General features: G+C 48.5%; 1 protein-coding gene across 4 annotated transcripts in view; it reads right to left on the bottom strand.

The window, feature by feature from the left end:
- Positions 1-3,644: 3,644 nt before the first annotated feature.
- LOC110517270 (tudor domain-containing protein 3-like) overlaps positions 3,645-19,764 on the bottom strand; it is a 69,575-nt gene continuing 53,455 nt past the window's right edge. For 2 of the 4 annotated variants that reach the window (XM_036973077.1, XM_036973079.1), the window contains exons 14-15: positions 18,257-18,392; positions 3,645-4,113 (exon numbers count right to left, since the gene is read on the bottom strand). In XM_036973077.1, coding sequence (XP_036828972.1) covers positions 18,282-18,392 — 111 coding nt within the window. In that variant the 3' untranslated portion in view covers positions 3,645-4,113; positions 18,257-18,281. The remainder of the gene's footprint in view (positions 4,114-18,256; positions 18,393-19,764) is intronic. The other 2 variants (XM_036973078.1, XM_036973082.1) reach the window with 2 other exon arrangements.

The raw sequence follows: 19,764 nt of genomic DNA, 5'->3' as shown, positions 1-19,764 counted from the left end.
TTTGAGAGGACACCTGTTATTCTATATTCCCCAGCTCAACGCAGCTCCATCAGAGCATAGATTAATAATAGATGGGCAGTAATATGGAAACCTATCTAGCAGGATGGATGGACAGTAATATAGAAACCTATCTAGCAGGATGGATGGATGGATGGATGGACAGTAATATAGAAACCTATCTAGCAGGATGGATGGATGGACAGTAATATAGAAACCTATCTAGCAGGATGGATGGATGGACAGTAATATAGAAACCTATCTAGCAGGATAGATGGACAGTAATATAGAAACCTATCTAGCAGGATGGATGGATGGATGGACAGTAATATAGAAACCTATCTAGCAGGATGGATGGATGGATGGATGGACAGTAATATAGAAACCTATCTAGCAGGATGGATAGATGGATGGACAGTAATATAGAAACCTATCTAGCAGGATGGATGGATGGATGGATGGACAGTAATATAGAAACCTATCTAGCAGGATGGATGGATGGATGGATGGACAGTAATATGGAAACCTATCTAGCAGGATGGATGGATAGATGGATGGGCAGTAATATAGAAACCTATCTAGCAGGATGGATGGATAGATGGATGGACAGTAATATGGAAACCTATCTAGCAGGATGGATGGATGGATGGATGGACAGTAATATAGAAACCTATCTAGCAGGATGGATGGATAGATGGATGGACAGTAATATAGAAACCTATCTAGCAGGATGGATGGATGGATGGATGGACAGTAATATAGAAACCTATCTAGCAGGATGGATGGATAGATGGATGGACAGTAATATAGAAACCTATCTAGCAGGATGGATGGATAGATGGATGGACAGTAATATAGAAACCTATCTAGCAGGATGGATGGATGGATGGATGGACAGTAATATAGAAACCTATCTAGCAGGATGGATGGATGGACAGTAATATAGAAACCTATCTAGCAGGATGGATGGGCAGATAGACAGACAGACAGACAGACAGACGGAAACAAACATTAACCTCCTTTTCTGAGTCGCTTCGCTGAACGCAACAAATGAGCTTGAGCTGCCTGAGAAAGGAGAGGAACACATGGACTGTAGTAACAGACTGAGCTGTCAGAGAGGAACACATGGACTGTAGTAACAGACTGAGCTGTCAGACAGGAACACATGGACTGTAGTAACAGACTGAGCTGTCAGACAGGAACACACGGACTGTAGTAACAGATTGAGCTGTCAGACAGGAACACACGGACTGTAGTAACAGACTGAGCTGTCAGACAGGAACACACGGACTGTAGTAACAGACTGAGCTGTCAGACAGGAACACACGGACTGTAGTAACAGACTGAGCTGTCAGACAGGAAAACACGGACTGTAGTAACAGACTGAGCTGTCAGACAGGAACACACGGACTGTAGTAACAGACTGAGCTGTCAGACAGGAACACACGGACTGTAGTAACAGACTGAGCTGTCAGACAGGAACACACGGACTGTAGTAACAGACTGAGCTGTCAGACAGGAACACATGGACTGTAGTAACAGACTGAGCTGTCAGAGAGGAACACATGGACTGTAGTAACAGACTGAGCTGTCAGACAGGAACACATGGACTGTAGTAACAGACTGAGCTGTCAGAGAGGAACACACGGACTGTAGTAACAGACTGAGCTGTCAGACAGGAACACATGGACTGTAGTAACAGACTGAGCTGTCAGACAGGAACACACGGACTGTAGTAACAGACTGAGCTGTCAGACAGGAACACATGGACTGTAGTAACAGACTGAGCTGTCAGACAGGAACACATGGACTGTAGTAACAGACTGAGCTGTCAGACAGGAACACATGGACTGTAGTAACAGACTGAGCTGTCAGACAGGAACACATGGACTGTAGTAACAGACTGAGCTGTCAGACAGGAACACATGGACTGGAGTAACAGACTGAGCTGTCAGAGAGGAACACATGGACTGTAGTAACAGACTGAGCTGTCAGACAGGAACACATGGACTGGAGTAACAGACTGAGCTGTCAGACAGGAACACACGGACTGTAGTAACAGACTGAGCTGTCAGACAGGAACGCATGGACTGTAGTAACAGACTGAGCTGTCAGACAGGAACACATGGACTGTAGTAACAGACTGAGCTGTCAGAGAGGAACACACGGACTGTAGTAACAGACTGAGCTGTCAGACAGGAACACATGGACTGTAGTAACAGACTGAGCTGTCAGACAGGAACACACGGACTGTAGTAACAGACTGAGCTGTCAGACAGGAACACATGGACTGGAGTAACAGACTGAGCTGTCAGAGAGGAACACATGGACTGTAGTAACAGACTGAGCTGTCAGACAGGAACACATGGACTGGAGTAACAGACTGAGCTGTCAGACAGGAACACACGGACTGTAGTAACAGACTGAGCTGTCAGACAGGAACACATGGACTGTAGTAACAGACTGAGCTGTCAGACAGGAACACATGGACTGTAGTAACAGACTGAGCTGTCAGACAGGAACACATGGACTGTAGTAACAGACTGAGCTGTCAGACAGGAACACACGGACTGTAGTAACAGACTGAGCTGTCAGACAGGAACACATGGACTGTAGTAACAGACTGAGCTGTCAGACAGGAACACATGGACTGTAGTAACAGACTGAGCTGTCAGACAGGAACACATGGACTGTAGTAACAGACTGAGCTGTCAGACAGGAACACATGGACTGTAGTAACAGACTGAGCTGTCAGACAGGAACACACGGACTGTAGTAACAGACTGAGCTGTCAGACAGGAACACATGGACTGTAGTAACAGACTGAGCTGTCAGACAGGAACACATGGACTGTAGTAACAGACTGAGCTGTCAGACAGGAACACATGGACTGTAGTAACAGACTGAGCTGTCAGACAGGAACACACGGACTGTAGTAACAGACTGAGCTGTCAGACAGGAACACATGGACTGTAGTAACAGACTGAGCTGTCAGACAGGAACACATGGACTGTAGTAACAGACTGAGCTGTCAGACAGGAACACATGGACTGTAGTAACAGACTGAGCTGTCAGACAGGAACACATGGACTGGAGTAACAGACTGAGCTGTCAGACAGGAACACACGGACTGTAGTAACAGACTGAGCTGTCAGACAGGAACACATGGACTGTAGTAACAGACTGAGCTGTCAGACAGGAACACATGGACTGTAGTAACAGATTGAGCTGTCAGACAGGAACACACGGACTGTAGTAACAGACTGAGCTGTCAGACAGGAACACATGGACTGTAGTAACAGACTGAGCTGTCAGACAGGAACACATGGACTGTAGTAACAGACTGAGCTGTCAGACAGGAACACATGGACTGGAGTAACAGATTGAGCTGTCAGACAGGAACACACGGACTGTAGTAACAGACTGAGCTGTCAGACAGGAACACATGGACTGTAGTAACAGACTGAGCTGTCAGACAGGAACACATGGACTGTAGTAACAGACTGAGCTGTCAGACAGGAACACACGGACTGGAGTAACAGACTGAGCTGTCAGACAGGAACACACGGACTGAGACAATAAGGGTGCAACATGAGACAGTTCATTGGACAACAGATTTCAAATCAGACAAATAAAAACCAGAGAAATACAGGAGCAGTATTTTTATTTGTCTAATAATAAACTATTTTACAAATATTCCCCGTGTACAGCGGCTGTGCGCTTCACAAAGTCTGTTAGCTAGAGTCCTCGTTGTCAGCCTCTTTTTTGAGCAACAAGCCCTTTTCCTGAATGTTTCACACTTCTTGATATGGAGACACAAAGTGAACACAGAGGAAGACACAGAGGAAGAGTCGGTCATCGTGTATTTGGTGAAGAGGAGAGAAGGCCTGCAAAAAAAATCCCACTAACTTTCCCAAAAGTCCGTTTTTCAGAAATCAACAGTTGAAAGATTCTGTGGAATCAGGAGGGAACAATAAGGACGTGGAATCCTCCAAAACAGGGATTTCTGGGAAAAAACCTGGGAAAGTCGCGGGAATTTTGCAACCCCCGAGAGAAGAAAGATGTGGGTTTTTGAGGTCAGATGCGTCGACCTCTGGGATCCTTTGTAGATTCCGTCTGAGGGGGGGAAAAAAGAAACAGACAGACTGTCAGTTCATCAGATCACCTCATCAAACCCCCATCAACCCCGTAGGCCCGTAGGACTAACCCATAGAGCAGGGCCCGTAGGACTAACCCATAGAGCAGGGCCCGTAGGACTAACCCATAGACCAGGACCCGTAGGACTAACCCATAGACCAGGGCCCGTAGGACTAACCCATAGACCAGGGCCCGTAGGACTAACCCATAGACCAGGACCCGTAGGACTAACCCATAGACCAGGACACGTAGGACTAACCCATAGGCCAGGGCCCGTAGGACTAACCCATAGACCAGGGCCCGTAGGACTAACCCATAGACCAGGGCCCGTAGGACTAACCCATTGACCAGGGCCCGTAGGACTAACCCATAGACCAGGACCCGTAGGACTAACCCATAGACCAGGACCCGTAGGACTAACCCATAGGCCAGGACCCGTAGGACTAACCAATAGACCAGGACCCGTAGGACTAACCCATAGACCAGGGCCCGTAGGACTAACCCATAGACCAGGACCCGTAGGACTAACCCATAGGCCAGGACCAAGAGGACTAACCCATAGACCAGGACCCGTAGGACTAACCCATAGACCAGGACCCGTAGGACTAACCCATAGACCAGGACCCGTAGGACTAACCCATAGACCAGGACCCGTAGGACTAACCCATAGACCAGGACCCGTAGGACTAACCCATAGGCCAGGGCCCGTAGGACTAACCCATAGACCAGGACCCGTAGGACTAACCCATAGCAATCTGGTCAACAGTAGCGCACTATCAAGGGAACAGAGGGCCATTTGGGACTAAACTGCTATATTGTTTACCTGGCCAGGGGTCCAGGTGTTGTGTCTGTACCGTAACTCAGTCATGTAGTGTCCAGGTGTTGTGTCTGTACCGTAACTCAGTCATGTAGTGTCCAGGTGTAACCTGTCTGTACCGTAACTCAGTCATGTAGTGTCCAGGTGTTGTGTCTGTACCGTAACTCAGTCATGTAGTGTCCAGGTGTTGTGTCTGTACCGTAACTCAGTCATGTAGTGTCCAGGAGTAACCTGTCTGTACCGTAACTCAGTCATGTAGTGTCCAGGTGTTGTGTCTGTACCGTAACTCAGTCATGTAGTGTCCAGGTGTTGTGTCTGTACCGTAACTCAGTCATGTAGTGTCCAGGTGTAACCTGTCTGTACTGTAACTCAGTCATGTAGTGTCCAGGTGTTGTGTCTGTACCGTAACTCAGTCATGTAGTGTCCAGGTGTAACCTGTCTGTACCGTAACTCAGTCATGTAGTGTCCAGGTGTTGTGTCTGTACCGTAACTCAGTCATGTAGTGTCCAGGTGTTGTGTCTGTACCGTAACTCAGTCATGTAGTGTCCAGGTGTTGTGTCTGTACCGTAACTCAGTCATGTAGTGTCCAGGTGTTGTGTCTGTACCGTAACTCAGTCATGTAGTGTCCAGGTGTAACCTGTCTGTACTGTAACTCAGTCATGTAGTGTCCAGGTGTTGTGTCTGTACCGTAACTCAGTCATGTAGTGTCCAGGTGTAACCTGTCTGTACTGTAACTCAGTCATGTAGTGTCCAGGTGTTGTGTCTGTACTGTAACTCAGTCATGTAGTGTCCAGGTGTTGTGTCTGTACCGTAACTCAGTCATGTAGTGTCCAGGTGTAACCTGTCGGTATCGTAACTCAGTCACGTAGTGTCCAGGTGTAACCTGTCTGTACCGTAACTCAGTCATGTAGTGTCCAGGTGTAACCTGTCTGTACCGTAACTCAGTCATGTAGTGTCCAGGTGTTGTGTCTGTACCGTAACTCAGTCATGTAGTGTCCAGGTGTTGTGTCTGTACCGTAACTCAGTCATGTAGTGTCCAGGTGTTGTGTCTGTACAGTAACTCAGTCATGTAGTGTCCAGGTGTTGTGTCTGTACCGTAACTCAGTCATGTAGTGTCCAGGTGTTGTGTCTGTACCGTAACTCAGTCATGTAGTGTCCAGGTGTAACCTGTCTGTACCGTAACTCAGTCATGTAGTGTCCAGGTGTTGTGTCTGTACAGTAACTCAGTCATGTAGTGTCCAGGTGTTGTGTCTGTACCGTAACTCAGTCATGTAGTGTCCAGGTGTTGTGTCTGTACCGTAACTCAGTCATGTAGTGTCCAGGTGTTGTGTCTGTACCGTAACTCAGTCATGTAGTGTCCAGGTGTTGTGTCTGTACCGTAACTCAGTCATGTAGTGTCCAGGTGTAACCTGTCTGTACCGTAACTCAGTCATGTAGTGTCCAGGTGTTGTGTCTGTACCGTAACTCAGTCATGTAGTGTCCAGGTGTAACCTGTCTGTACCGTAACTCAGTCATGTAGTGTCCAGGTGTTGTGTCTGTACCGTAACTCAGTCATGTAGTGTCCAGGTGTTGTGTCTGTACCGTAACTCAGTCATGTAGTGTCCAGGTGTTGTGTCTGTACCGTAACTCAGTCATGTAGTGTCCAGGTGTTGTGTCTGTACCGTAACTCAGTCATGTAGTGTCCAGGTGTAACCTGTCTGTACCGTAACTCAGTCATGTAGTGTCCAGGTGTAACCTGTCTGTACCGTAACTCAGTCATGTAGTGTCCAGGTGTAACCTGTCTGTACCGTAACTCAGTCATGTAGTGTCCAGGTGTAACCTGTCTGTACCGTAACTCAGTCATGTAGTGTCCAGGTGTAACCTGTCTGTACCGTAACTCAGTCATGTAGTGTCCAGGTGTAACCTGTCTGTACCGTAACTCAGTCATGTAGTGTCCAGGTGTTGTGTCTGTACCGTAACTCAGTCATGTAGTGTCCAGGTGTTGTGTCTGTACCGTAACTCAGTCATGTAGTGTCCAGGTGTTGTGTCTGTACCGTAACTCAGTCATGTAGTGTCCAGGTGTTGTGTCTGTACCGTAACTCAGTCATGTAGTGTCCAGGTGTAACCTGTCTGTACCGTAACTCAGTCATGTAGTGTCCAGGTGTTGTGTCTGTACCGTAACTCAGTCATGTAGTGTCCAGGTGTTGTGTCTGTACAGTAACTCAGTCATGTAGTGTCCAGGTGTAACCTGTCTGTACCGTAACTCAGTCATGTAGTGTCCAGGTGTAACCTGTCTGTACCGTAACTCAGTCATGTAGTGTCCAGGTGTAACCTGTCGGTACCGTAACTCAGTCACGTAGTGTCCAGGTGTAACCTGTCTGTACCGTAACTCAGTCATGTAGTGTCCAGGTGTAACCTGTCTGTACCGTAACTCAGTCATGTAGTGTCCAGGTGTTGTGTCTGTACCGTAACTCAGTCATGTAGTGTCCAGGTGTTGTGTCTGTACCGTAACTCAGTCATGTAGTGTCCAGGTGTTGTGTCTGTACCGTAACTCAGTCATGTAGTGTCCAGGTGTAACCTGTCTGTACTGTAACTCAGTCATGTAGTGTCCAGGTGTTGTGTCTGTACCGTAACTCAGTCATGTAGTGTCCAGGTGTAACCTGTCTGTACCGTAACTCAGTCATGTAGTGTCCAGGTGTTGTGTCTGTACCGTAACTCAGTCATGTAGTGTCCAGGTGTTGTGTCTGTACCGTAACTCAGTCATGTAGTGTCCAGGTGTTGTGTCTGTACCGTAACTCAGTCATGTAGTGTCCAGGTGTTGTGTCTGTACCGTAACTCAGTCATGTAGTGTCCAGGTGTAACCTGTCTGTACTGTAACTCAGTCATGTAGTGTCCAGGTGTTGTGTCTGTACCGTAACTCAGTCATGTAGTGTCCAGGTGTAACCTGTCTGTACTGTAACTCAGTCATGTAGTGTCCAGGTGTTGTGTCTGTACTGTAACTCAGTCATGTAGTGTCCAGGTGTTGTGTCTGTACCGTAACTCAGTCATGTAGTGTCCAGGTGTAACCTGTCGGTACCGTAACTCAGTCATGTAGTGTCCAGGTGTAACCTGTCGGTACCGTAACTCAGTCATGTAGTGTCCAGGTGTTGTGTCTGTACCGTAACTCAGTCATGTAGTGTCCAGGTGTAACCTGTCTGTACCGTAACTCAGTCATGTAGTGTCCAGGTGTAACCTGTCTGTACCGTAACTCAGTCATGTAGTGTCCAGGTGTAACCTGTCTGTACCGTAACTCAGTCATGTAGTGTCCAGGTGTTGTGTCTGTACCGTAACTCAGTCATGTAGTGTCCAGGTGTTGTGTCTGTACCGTAACTCAGTCATGTAGTGTCCAGGTGTTGTGTCTGTACAGTAACTCAGTCATGTAGTGTCCAGGTGTTGTGTCTGTACCGTAACTCAGTCATGTAGTGTCCAGGTGTTGTGTCTGTACCGTAACTCAGTCATGTAGTGTCCAGGTGTAACCTGTCTGTACCGTAACTCAGTCATGTAGTGTCCAGGTGTTGTGTCTGTACAGTAACTCAGTCATGTAGTGTCCAGGTGTTGTGTCTGTACCGTAACTCAGTCATGTAGTGTCCAGGTGTTGTGTCTGTACCGTAACTCAGTCATGTAGTGTCCAGGTGTTGTGTCTGTACCGTAACTCAGTCATGTAGTGTCCAGGTGTTGTGTCTGTACCGTAACTCAGTCATGTAGTGTCCAGGTGTAACCTGTCTGTACCGTAACTCAGTCATGTAGTGTCCAGGTGTTGTGTCTGTACCGTAACTCAGTCATGTAGTGTCCAGGTGTAACCTGTCTGTACCGTAACTCAGTCATGTAGTGTCCAGGTGTTGTGTCTGTACCGTAACTCAGTCATGTAGTGTCCAGGTGTTGTGTCTGTACCGTAACTCAGTCATGTAGTGTCCAGGTGTTGTGTCTGTACCGTAACTCAGTCATGTAGTGTCCAGGTGTTGTGTCTGTACCGTAACTCAGTCATGTAGTGTCCAGGTGTAACCTGTCTGTACCGTAACTCAGTCATGTAGTGTCCAGGTGTAACCTGTCTGTACCGTAACTCAGTCATGTAGTGTCCAGGTGTAACCTGTCTGTACCGTAACTCAGTCATGTAGTGTCCAGGTGTAACCTGTCTGTACCGTAACTCAGTCATGTAGTGTCCAGGTGTAACCTGTCTGTACCGTAACTCAGTCATGTAGTGTCCAGGTGTAACCTGTCTGTACCGTAACTCAGTCATGTAGTGTCCAGGTGTTGTGTCTGTACCGTAACTCAGTCATGTAGTGTCCAGGTGTTGTGTCTGTACCGTAACTCAGTCATGTAGTGTCCAGGTGTTGTGTCTGTACCGTAACTCAGTCATGTAGTGTCCAGGTGTTGTGTCTGTACCGTAACTCAGTCATGTAGTGTCCAGGTGTAACCTGTCTGTACCGTAACTCAGTCATGTAGTGTCCAGGTGTTGTGTCTGTACCGTAACTCAGTCATGTAGTGTCCAGGTGTTGTGTCTGTACAGTAACTCAGTCATGTAGTGTCCAGGTGTAACCTGTCTGTACCGTAACTCAGTCATGTAGTGTCCAGGTGTAACCTGTCTGTACCGTAACTCAGTCATGTAGTGTCCAGGTGTTGTGTCTGTACCGTAACTCAGTCATGTAGTGTCCAGGTGTTGTGTCTGTACCGTAACTCAGTCATGTAGTGTCCAGGTGTAACCTGTCTGTACCGTAACTCAGTCATGTAGTGTCCAGGTGTTGTGTCTGTACAGTAACTCAGTCATGTAGTGTCCAGGTGTAACCTGTCTGTACCGTAACTCAGTCATGTAGTGTCCAGGTGTTGTGTCTGTACAGTAACTCAGTCATGTAGTGTCCAGGTGTTGTGTCTGTACCGTAACTCAGTCATGTAGTGTCCAGGTGTTGTGTCTGTACAGTAACTCAGTCATGTAGTGTCCAGGTGTTGTGTCTGTACCGTAACTCAGTCATGTAGTGTCCAGGTGTTGTGTCTGTACCGTAACTCAGTCATGTAGTGTCCAGGTGTAACCTGTCTGTACCGTAACTCAGTCATGTAGTGTCCAGGTGTAACCTGTCTGTACCGTAACTCAGTCATGTAGTGTCCAGGTGTAACCTGTCTGTACCGTAACTCAGTCATGTAGTGTCCAGGTGTAACCGGTCTGTACCGTAACTCAGTCATGTAGTGTCCAGGTGTAACCTGTCTGTACCGTAACTCAGTCACGTAGTGTCCAGGTGTAACCTGTCTGTACCGTAACTCAGTCATGTAGTGTCCAGGTGTTGTGTCTGTACCGTAACTCAGTCATGTAGTGTCCAGGTGTAACCTGTCTGTACAGTAACTCAGTCATGTAGTGTCCAGGTGTTGTGTCTGTACCGTAACTCAGTCATGTAGTGTCCAGGTGTTGTGTCTGTACCGTAACTCAGTCATGTAGTGTCCAGGTGTAACCTGTCTGTACCGTAACTCAGTCATGTAGTGTCCAGGTGTTGTGTCTGTACCGTAACTCAGTCATGTAGTGTCCAGGTGTTGTGTCTGTACCGTAACTCAGTCATGTAGTGTCCAGGTGTTGTGTCTGTACCGTAACTCAGTCATGTAGTGTCCAGGTGTAACCTGTCTGTACCGTAACTCAGTCATGTAGTGTCCAGGTGTTGTGTCTGTACCGTAACTCAGTCATGTAGTGTCCAGGTGTTGTGTCTGTACCGTAACTCAGTCATGTAGTGTCCAGGTGTTGTGTCTGTACCGTAACTCAGTCATGTAGTGTCCAGGTGTTGTGTCTGTACCGTAACTCAGTCATGTAGTGTCCAGGTGTAACCTGTCTGTACTGTAACTCAGTCATGTAGTGTCCAGGTGTTGTGTCTGTACCGTAACTCAGTCATGTAGTGTCCAGGTGTTGTGTCTGTACCATAACTCAGTCATGTAGTGTCCAGGTGTAACCTGTCTGTACCGTAACTCAGTCATGTAGTGTCCAGGTGTTGTGTCTGTACCATAACTCAGTCATGTAGTGTCCAGGTGTTGTGTCTGTACCGTAACTCAGTCATGTAGTGTCCAGGTGTTGTGTCTGTACCGTAACTCAGTCATGTAGTGTCCAGGAGTAACCTGTCTGTACCGTAACTCAGTCATGTAGTGTCCAGGTGTTGTGTCTGTACCGTAACTCAGTCATGTAGTGTCCAGGTGTTGTGTCTGTACCGTAACTCAGTCATGTAGTGTCCAGGTGTAACCTGTCTGTACTGTAACTCAGTCATGTAGTGTCCAGGTGTTGTGTCTGTACCGTAACTCAGTCATGTAGTGTCCAGGTGTAACCTGTCTGTACCGTAACTCAGTCATGTAGTGTCCAGGTGTTGTGTCTGTACCGTAACTCAGTCATGTAGTGTCCAGGTGTTGTGTCTGTACCGTAACTCAGTCATGTAGTGTCCAGGTGTTGTGTCTGTACCGTAACTCAGTCATGTAGTGTCCAGGTGTTGTGTCTGTACCGTAACTCAGTCATGTAGTGTCCAGGTGTAACCTGTCTGTACTGTAACTCAGTCATGTAGTGTCCAGGTGTTGTGTCTGTACCGTAACTCAGTCATGTAGTGTCCAGGTGTAACCTGTCTGTACTGTAACTCAGTCATGTAGTGTCCAGGTGTTGTGTCTGTACTGTAACTCAGTCATGTAGTGTCCAGGTGTTGTGTCTGTACCGTAACTCAGTCATGTAGTGTCCAGGTGTAACCTGTCGGTACCGTAACTCAGTCACGTAGTGTCCAGGTGTAACCTGTCTGTACCGTAACTCAGTCATGTAGTGTCCAGGTGTAACCTGTCTGTACCGTAACTCAGTCATGTAGTGTCCAGGTGTTGTGTCTGTACCGTAACTCAGTCATGTAGTGTCCAGGTGTTGTGTCTGTACCGTAACTCAGTCATGTAGTGTCCAGGTGTTGTGTCTGTACAGTAACTCAGGCATGTAGTGTCCAGGTGTTGTGTCTGTACCGTAACTCAGTCATGTAGTGTCCAGGTGTTGTGTCTGTACCGTAACTCAGTCATGTAGTGTCCAGGTGTAACCTGTCTGTACCGTAACTCAGTCATGTAGTGTCCAGGTGTTGTGTCTGTACAGTAACTCAGTCATGTAGTGTCCAGGTGTTGTGTCTGTACCGTAACTCAGTCATGTAGTGTCCAGGTGTTGTGTCTGTACCGTAACTCAGTCATGTAGTGTCCAGGTGTTGTGTCTGTACCGTAACTCAGTCATGTAGTGTCCAGGTGTTGTGTCTGTACCGTAACTCAGTCATGTAGTGTCCAGGTGTAACCTGTCTGTACCGTAACTCAGTCATGTAGTGTCCAGGTGTTGTGTCTGTACCGTAACTCAGTCATGTAGTGTCCAGGTGTAACCTGTCTGTACCGTAACTCAGTCATGTAGTGTCCAGGTGTTGTGTCTGTACCGTAACTCAGTCATGTAGTGTCCAGGTGTTGTGTCTGTACCGTAACTCAGTCATGTAGTGTCCAGGTGTTGTGTCTGTACCGTAACTCAGTCATGTAGTGTCCAGGTGTTGTGTCTGTACCGTAACTCAGTCATGTAGTGTCCAGGTGTAACCTGTCTGTACCGTAACTCAGTCATGTAGTGTCCAGGTGTAACCTGTCTGTACCGTAACTCAGTCATGTAGTGTCCAGGTGTAACCTGTCTGTACCGTAACTCAGTCATGTAGTGTCCAGGTGTAACCTGTCTGTACCGTAACTCAGTCATGTAGTGTCCAGGTGTAACCTGTCTGTACCGTAACTCAGTCATGTAGTGTCCAGGTGTAACCTGTCTGTACCGTAACTCAGTCATGTAGTGTCCAGGTGTTGTGTCTGTACCGTAACTCAGTCATGTAGTGTCCAGGTGTTGTGTCTGTACCGTAACTCAGTCATGTAGTGTCCAGGTGTTGTGTCTGTACCGTAACTCAGTCATGTAGTGTCCAGGTGTTGTGTCTGTACCGTAACTCAGTCATGTAGTGTCCAGGTGTAACCTGTCTGTACCGTAACTCAGTCATGTAGTGTCCAGGTGTTGTGTCTGTACCGTAACTCAGTCATGTAGTGTCCAGGTGTTGTGTCTGTACAGTAACTCAGTCATGTAGTGTCCAGGTGTAACCTGTCTGTACCGTAACTCAGTCATGTAGTGTCCAGGTGTAACCTGTCTGTACCGTAACTCAGTCATGTAGTGTCCAGGTGTTGTGTCTGTACCGTAACTCAGTCATGTAGTGTCCAGGTGTTGTGTCTGTACCGTAACTCAGTCATGTAGTGTCCAGGTGTAACCTGTCTGTACCGTAACTCAGTCATGTAGTGTCCAGGTGTTGTGTCTGTACAGTAACTCAGTCATGTAGTGTCCAGGTGTAACCTGTCTGTACCGTAACTCAGTCATGTAGTGTCCAGGTGTTGTGTCTGTACAGTAACTCAGTCATGTAGTGTCCAGGTGTTGTGTCTGTACCGTAACTCAGTCATGTAGTGTCCAGGTGTTGTGTCTGTACAGTAACTCAGTCATGTAGTGTCCAGGTGTTGTGTCTGTACCGTAACTCAGTCATGTAGTGTCCAGGTGTTGTGTCTGTACCGTAACTCAGTCATGTAGTGTCCAGGTGTAACCTGTCTGTACCGTAACTCAGTCATGTAGTGTCCAGGTGTAACCTGTCTGTACCGTAACTCAGTCATGTAGTGTCCAGGTGTAACCTGTCTGTACCGTAACTCAGTCATGTAGTGTCCAGGTGTAACCGGTCTGTACCGTAACTCAGTCATGTAGTGTCCAGGTGTAACCTGTCTGTACCGTAACTCAGTCATGTAGTGTCCAGGTGTTGTGTCTGTACTGTAACTCAGTCATGTAGTGTCCAGGTGTAACCTGTCTGTACCGTAACTCAGTCATGTAGTGTCCAGGTGTTGTGTCTGTACCGTAACTCAGTCATGTAGTGTCCAGGTGTAACCTGTCTGTACCGTAACTCAGTCATGTAGTGTCCAGGTGTAACCTGTCTGTACTGTAACTCAGTCATGTAGTGTCCAGGTGTAACCTGTCTGTACCGTAACTCAGTCACGTAGTGTCCAGGTGTAACCTGTCTGTACCGTAACTCAGTCATGTAGTGTCCAGGTGTTGTGTCTGTACCGTAACTCAGTCATGTAGTGTCCAGGTGTAACCTGTCTGTACAGTAACTCAGTCATGTAGTGTCCAGGTGTTGTGTCTGTACCGTAACTCAGTCATGTAGTGTCCAGGTGTTGTGTCTGTACCGTAACTCAGTCATGTAGTGTCCAGGTGTAACCTGTCTGTACCGTAACTCAGTCATGTAGTGTCCAGGTGTTGTGTCTGTACCGTAACTCAGTCATGTAGTGTCCAGGTGTTGTGTCTGTACCGTAACTCAGTCATGTAGTGTCCAGGTGTTGTGTCTGTACCGTAACTCAGTCATGTAGTGTCCAGGTGTAACCTGTCTGTACCGTAACTCAGTCATGTAGTGTCCAGGTGTTGTGTCTGTACCGTAACTCAGTCATGTAGTGTCCAGGTGTTGTGTCTGTACCGTAACTCAGTCATGTAGTGTCCAGGTGTTGTGTCTGTACCGTAACTCAGTCATGTAGTGTCCAGGTGTTGTGTCTGTACCGTAACTCAGTCATGTAGTGTCCAGGTGTAACCTGTCTGTACTGTAACTCAGTCATGTAGTGTCCAGGTGTTGTGTCTGTACCGTAACTCAGTCATGTAGTGTCCAGGTGTTGTGTCTGTACCATAACTCAGTCATGTAGTGTCCAGGTGTAACCTGTCTGTACCGTAACTCAGTCATGTAGTGTCCAGGTGTTGTGTCTGTACCATAACTCAGTCATGTAGTGTCCAGGTGTTGTGTCTGTACCGTAACTCAGTCATGTAGTGTCCAGGTGTTGTGTCTGTACCATAACTCAGTCATGTAGTGTCCAGGTGTTGTGTCTGTACCGTAACTCAGTCATGTAGTGTCCAGGTGTAACCTGTCTGTACCGTAACTCAGTCATGTAGTGTCCAGGTGTAACCTGTCTGTACCGTAACTCAGTCATGTAGTGTCCAGGTGTTGTGTCTGTACCGTAACTCAGTCATGTAGTGTCCAGGTGTTGTGTCTGTACAGTAACTCAGTCATGTAGTGTCCAGGTGTAACCTGTCTGTACCGTAACTCAGTCATGTAGTGTCCAGGTGTAACCTGTCTGTACTGTAACTCAGTCATGTAGTGTCCAGGTGTAACCTGTCTGTACCGTAACTCAGTCATGTAGTGTCCAGGTGTTGTGTCTGTACCGTAACTCAGTCATGTAGTGTCCAGGTGTAACCTGTCTGTACCGTAACTCAGTCATGTAGTGTCCAGGTGTTGTGTCTGTACCGTAACTCAGTCATGTAGTGTCCAGGTGTTGTGTCTGTACCATAACTCAGTCATGTAGTGTCCAGGTGTTGTGTCTGTACCGTAACTCAGTCATGTAGTGTCCAGGTGTTGTGTCTGTACCGTAACTCAGTCATGTAGTGTCCAGGTGTTGTGTCTGTACAGTAACTCAGTCATGTAGTGTCCAGGTGTAACCTGTCTGTACCGTAACTCAGTCATGTAGTGTCCAGGTGTTGTGTCTGTACCGTAACTCAGTCATGTAGTGTCCAGGTGTTGTGTCTGTACCGTAACTCAGTCATGTAGTGTCCAGGTGTTGTGTCTGTACCGTAACTCAGTCATGTAGTGTCCAGGTGTAACCTGTCTGTACCGTAACTCAGTCATGTAGTGTCCAGGTGTTGTGTCTGTACAGTAACTCAGTCATGTAGTGTCCAGGTGTAACCTGTCTGTACCGTAACTCAGTCATGTAGTGTCCAGGTGTTGTGTCTGTACCGTAACTCAGTCATGTAGTGTCCAGGTGTTGTGTCTGTACCGTAACTCAGTCATGTAGTGTCCAGGTGTTGTGTCTGTACCGTAACTCAGTCATGTAGTGTCCAGGTGTTGTGTCTGTACCGTAACTCAGTCATGTAGTGTCCAGGTGTTGTGTCTGTACCGTAACTCAGTCATGTAGTGTCCAGGTGTAACCTGTCTGTACCGTAACTCAGTCATGTAGTGTCCAGGTGTTGTGTCTGTACAGTAACTCAGTCATGTAGTGTCCAGGTGTAACCTGTCTGTACCGTAACTCAGTCATGTAGTGTCCAGGTGTAACCTGTCTGTACTGTAACTCAGTCATGTAGTGTCCAGGTGTAACCTGTCTGTACCGTAACTCAGTCATGTAGTGTCCAGGTGTTGTGTCTGTACCGTAACTCAGTCATGTAGTGTCCAGGTGTAACCTGTCTGTACCGTAACTCAGTCATGTAGTGTCCAGGTGTAACCTGTCTGTACCGTAACTCAGTCATGTAGTGTCCAGGTGTAACCTGTCTGTACCGTAACTCAGTCATGTAGTGTCCAGGTGTAACCTGTCTGTACCGTAACTCAGTCATGTAGTGTCCAGGTGTAACCTGTCTGTACTGTAACTCAGTCATGTAGTGTCCAGGTGTTGTGTCTGTACCGTAACTCAGTCATGTAGTGTCCAGGTGTAACCTGTCTGTACCGTAACTCAGTCATGTAGTGTCCAGGTGTAACCTGTCTGTACCGTAACTCAGTCATGTAGTGTCCAGGTGTTGTGTCTGTACCGTAACTCAGTCATGTAGTGTCCAGGTGTTGTGTCTGTACCGTAACTCAGTCATGTAGTGTCCAGGTGTAACCTGTCTGTACCGTAACTCAGTCATGTAGTGTCCAGGTGTTGTGTCTGTACAGTAACTCAGTCATGTAGTGTCCAGGTGTAACCTGTCTGTACCGTAACTCAGTCATGTAGTGTCCAGGTGTTGTGTCTGTACAGTAACTCAGTCATGTAGTGTCCAGGTGTTGTGTCTGTACCGTAACTCAGTCATGTAGTGTCCAGGTGTTGTGTCTGTACCGTAACTCAGTCATGTAGTGTCCAGGTGTAACCTGTCTGTACCGTAACTCAGTCATGTAGTGTCCAGGTGTTGTGTCTGTACCGTAACTCAGTCATGTAGTGTCCAGGTGTAACCTGTCTGTACCGTAACTCAGTCATGTAGTGTCCAGGTGTAACCTGTCTGTACCGTAACTCAGTCATGTAGTGTCCAGGTGTAACCTGTCTGTACCGTAACTCAGTCATGTAGTGTCCAGGTGTAACCTGTCTGTACCGTAACTCAGTCATGTAGTGTCCAGGTGTTGTGTCTGTACCGTAACTCAGTCATGTAGTGTCCAGGTGTTGTGTCTGTACCGTAACTCAGTCATGTAGTGTCCAGGTGTTGTGTCTGTACCGTAACTCAGTCATGTAGTGTCCAGGTGTTGTGTCTGTACCGTAACTCAGTCATGTAGTGTCCAGGTGTTGTGTCTGTACCGTAACTCAGTCATGTAGTGTCCAGGTGTTGTGTCTGTACCGTAACTCAGTCATGTAGTGTCCAGGTGTAACCTGTCTGTACCGTAACTCAGTCATGTAGTGTCCAGGTGTAACCTGTCTGTACCGTAACTCAGTCATGTAGTGTCCAGGTGTTGTGTCTGTACCGTAACTCAGTCATGTAGTGTCCAGGTGTAACCTGTCTGTACCGTAACTCAGTCATGTAGTGTCCAGGTGTAACCTGTCTGTACCGTAACTCAGTCATGTAGTGTCCAGGTGTTGTGTCTGTACCGTAACTCAGTCATGTAGTGTCCAGGTGTTGTGTCTGTACAGTAACTCAGTCATGTAGTGTCCAGGAGTAACCTGTCTGTACCGTAACTCAGTCATGTAGTGTCCAGGTGTTGTGTCTGTACCGTAACTCAGTCATGTAGTGTCCAGGTGTTGTGTCTGTACCGTAACTCAGTCATGTAGTGTCCAGGTGTAACCTGTCTGTACCGTAACTCAGTCATGTAGTGTCCAGGTGTTGTGTCTGTACCGTAACTCAGTCATGTAGTGTCCAGGTGTAACCTGTCTGTACCGTAACTCAGTCATGTAGTGTCCAGGTGTAACCTGTCTGTACCGTAACTCAGTCATGTAGTGTCCAGGTGTAACCTGTCTGTACCGTAACTCAGTCATGTAGTGTCCAGGTGTTGTGTCTGTACCGTAACTCAGTCATGTAGTGTCCAGGTGTAACCTGTCTGTACCGTAACTCAGTCATGTAGTGTCCAGGTGTAACCTGTCTGTACCGTAACTCAGTCATGTAGTGTCCAGGTGTTGTGTCTGTACCGTAACTCAGTCATGTAGTGTCCAGGTGTTGTGTCTGTACCGTAACTCAGTCATGTAGTGTCCAGGTGTTGTGTCTGTACCGTAACTCAGTCATGTAGTGTCCAGGTGTAACCTGTCTGTACCGTAACTCAGTCATGTAGTGTCCAGGTGGTGTGTCTGTACCGTAACTCAGTCATGATGTGGTCAGTCAGTCCCTGGCCCTGGGCGGCTGGTAATACTGGACCGTGGGCCGCGTCCTCGTGGTGGTCCTAGGCTGCCCGTCTCCCCCGCGCCGGTACTCTAGCCCCTCCTCTTCCTTCTGCCACCACACATACAGACCTTTATTATTTATTCAATCATACTGAATACGATTCTATTATTATTTTTTATTTTATTTTTATCTTTATTTAACGAGGCAAGTCAGTTAAGAACAAATTCTTATTTACAATGACGGTCTAGGAACAGTGGGTTAACTGCCTGTTCAGGGGCAGAAGGACAGATTTGTACCTTGTCAGCTCGGATATTTGAACTTGCAACCCTCGGTTACTAGCCCAACACTCTAACCACTAGGCTACCCTGCCACCTTCCTTCCTTCCTTCCTTCCTTCCTTCCTTCCTTCCTTCCTTCCTTCCTTCCTTCCTTCCTTCCTTCCTCCCTCCGTCCCCCCTACCTCCTTCCTTCCCTCCCTCCTTCCCTCCCTCCCTCCCTCCCTCCCTCCCTCCCTCCCCCCTAGCTCCCTCCCTCCCTCCCTCCCTCCCTCCCTCCCTCCCTCCCACCCCCCTAGCTCCTTCCCTCCCTCCCTCCCTCCCTCCCCCCTCCCTCCCTCCCTCCCTCCTTCCCTCCCTCCCTCACCCCTAGCTCCCTCCCTTCCTCCCTCCCTCCCCCCTAGCTCCCTCCCTCCTTCCCTCCCTCCCTCCCTCCCTCCCTCCCCCCTAGCTCCTTCCCTCCCTCCCTCCCTCCCTCCCCCCTAGCTCCCTCCCTCCCTCCCCCCTAGCTCCTTCCCTCCCTCCCTCCCTCCCTCCCTCCCTCCCCCCTAGCTCCCTCCCTCCCTCCCTCACCCCTAGCTCCTTCCCTCCCTCCCTCCCCCCCCCCCCTAGCTCCTTCCCTCCCTCCCTCCCTCCCCCCTAGCTCCTTCCCTCCCCCCTAGCTCCCTCCCTCCCTCCCTCCCCCCTAGCTCCTTCCCTCCCTCCCTCCCTCCCTCCCTCCCTCCCCCCTAGCTCCTTCCCTCCCTCCCTCCCTCCCTCCCTCCCTCCCTCCCTCCCTCCCTCCCTCCCTCACCCCTAGCTCCCTCCCTTCCTCCCTCCCTCCCCCCTAGCTCCCTCCCTCCTTCCCTCCCTCCCTCCCTCCCTCCCTCCCCCCTAGCTCCTTCCCTCCCTCCCTCCCTCCCCCCTAGCTCCCTCCCTCCCTCCCCCCTAGCTCCTTCCCTCCCTCCCTCCCTCCCTCCCTCCCTCCCCCCTAGCTCCCTCCCTCCCTCCCTCCCTCCCCCCTAGCTCCCTCCCTCCCTCCCCCCTAGCTCCTTCCTTCCCTGCCTCCCTCCCTCCTTCCCTCCCTCCCTCCCTCTGCCGTTCTGACAGGCAGGACCTGATCCTAGATCTGCCCTCTGGACTAAAGACACTGAGAATACACTGGGCTGGTTTATGAGATGATATTAGAGCAGCTGACCTTCCTGAAGGCTAAACCCACGTTGTATC

The sequence above is a fragment of the Oncorhynchus mykiss genome, unplaced genomic scaffold, assembly GCF_013265735.2.
Source record: "Oncorhynchus mykiss isolate Arlee unplaced genomic scaffold, USDA_OmykA_1.1 un_scaffold_221, whole genome shotgun sequence".
NCBI classification, from domain to species: domain Eukaryota; kingdom Metazoa; phylum Chordata; class Actinopteri; order Salmoniformes; family Salmonidae; genus Oncorhynchus; species Oncorhynchus mykiss.
This window is presented reverse-complemented; position numbering and strand designations above follow the sequence as displayed.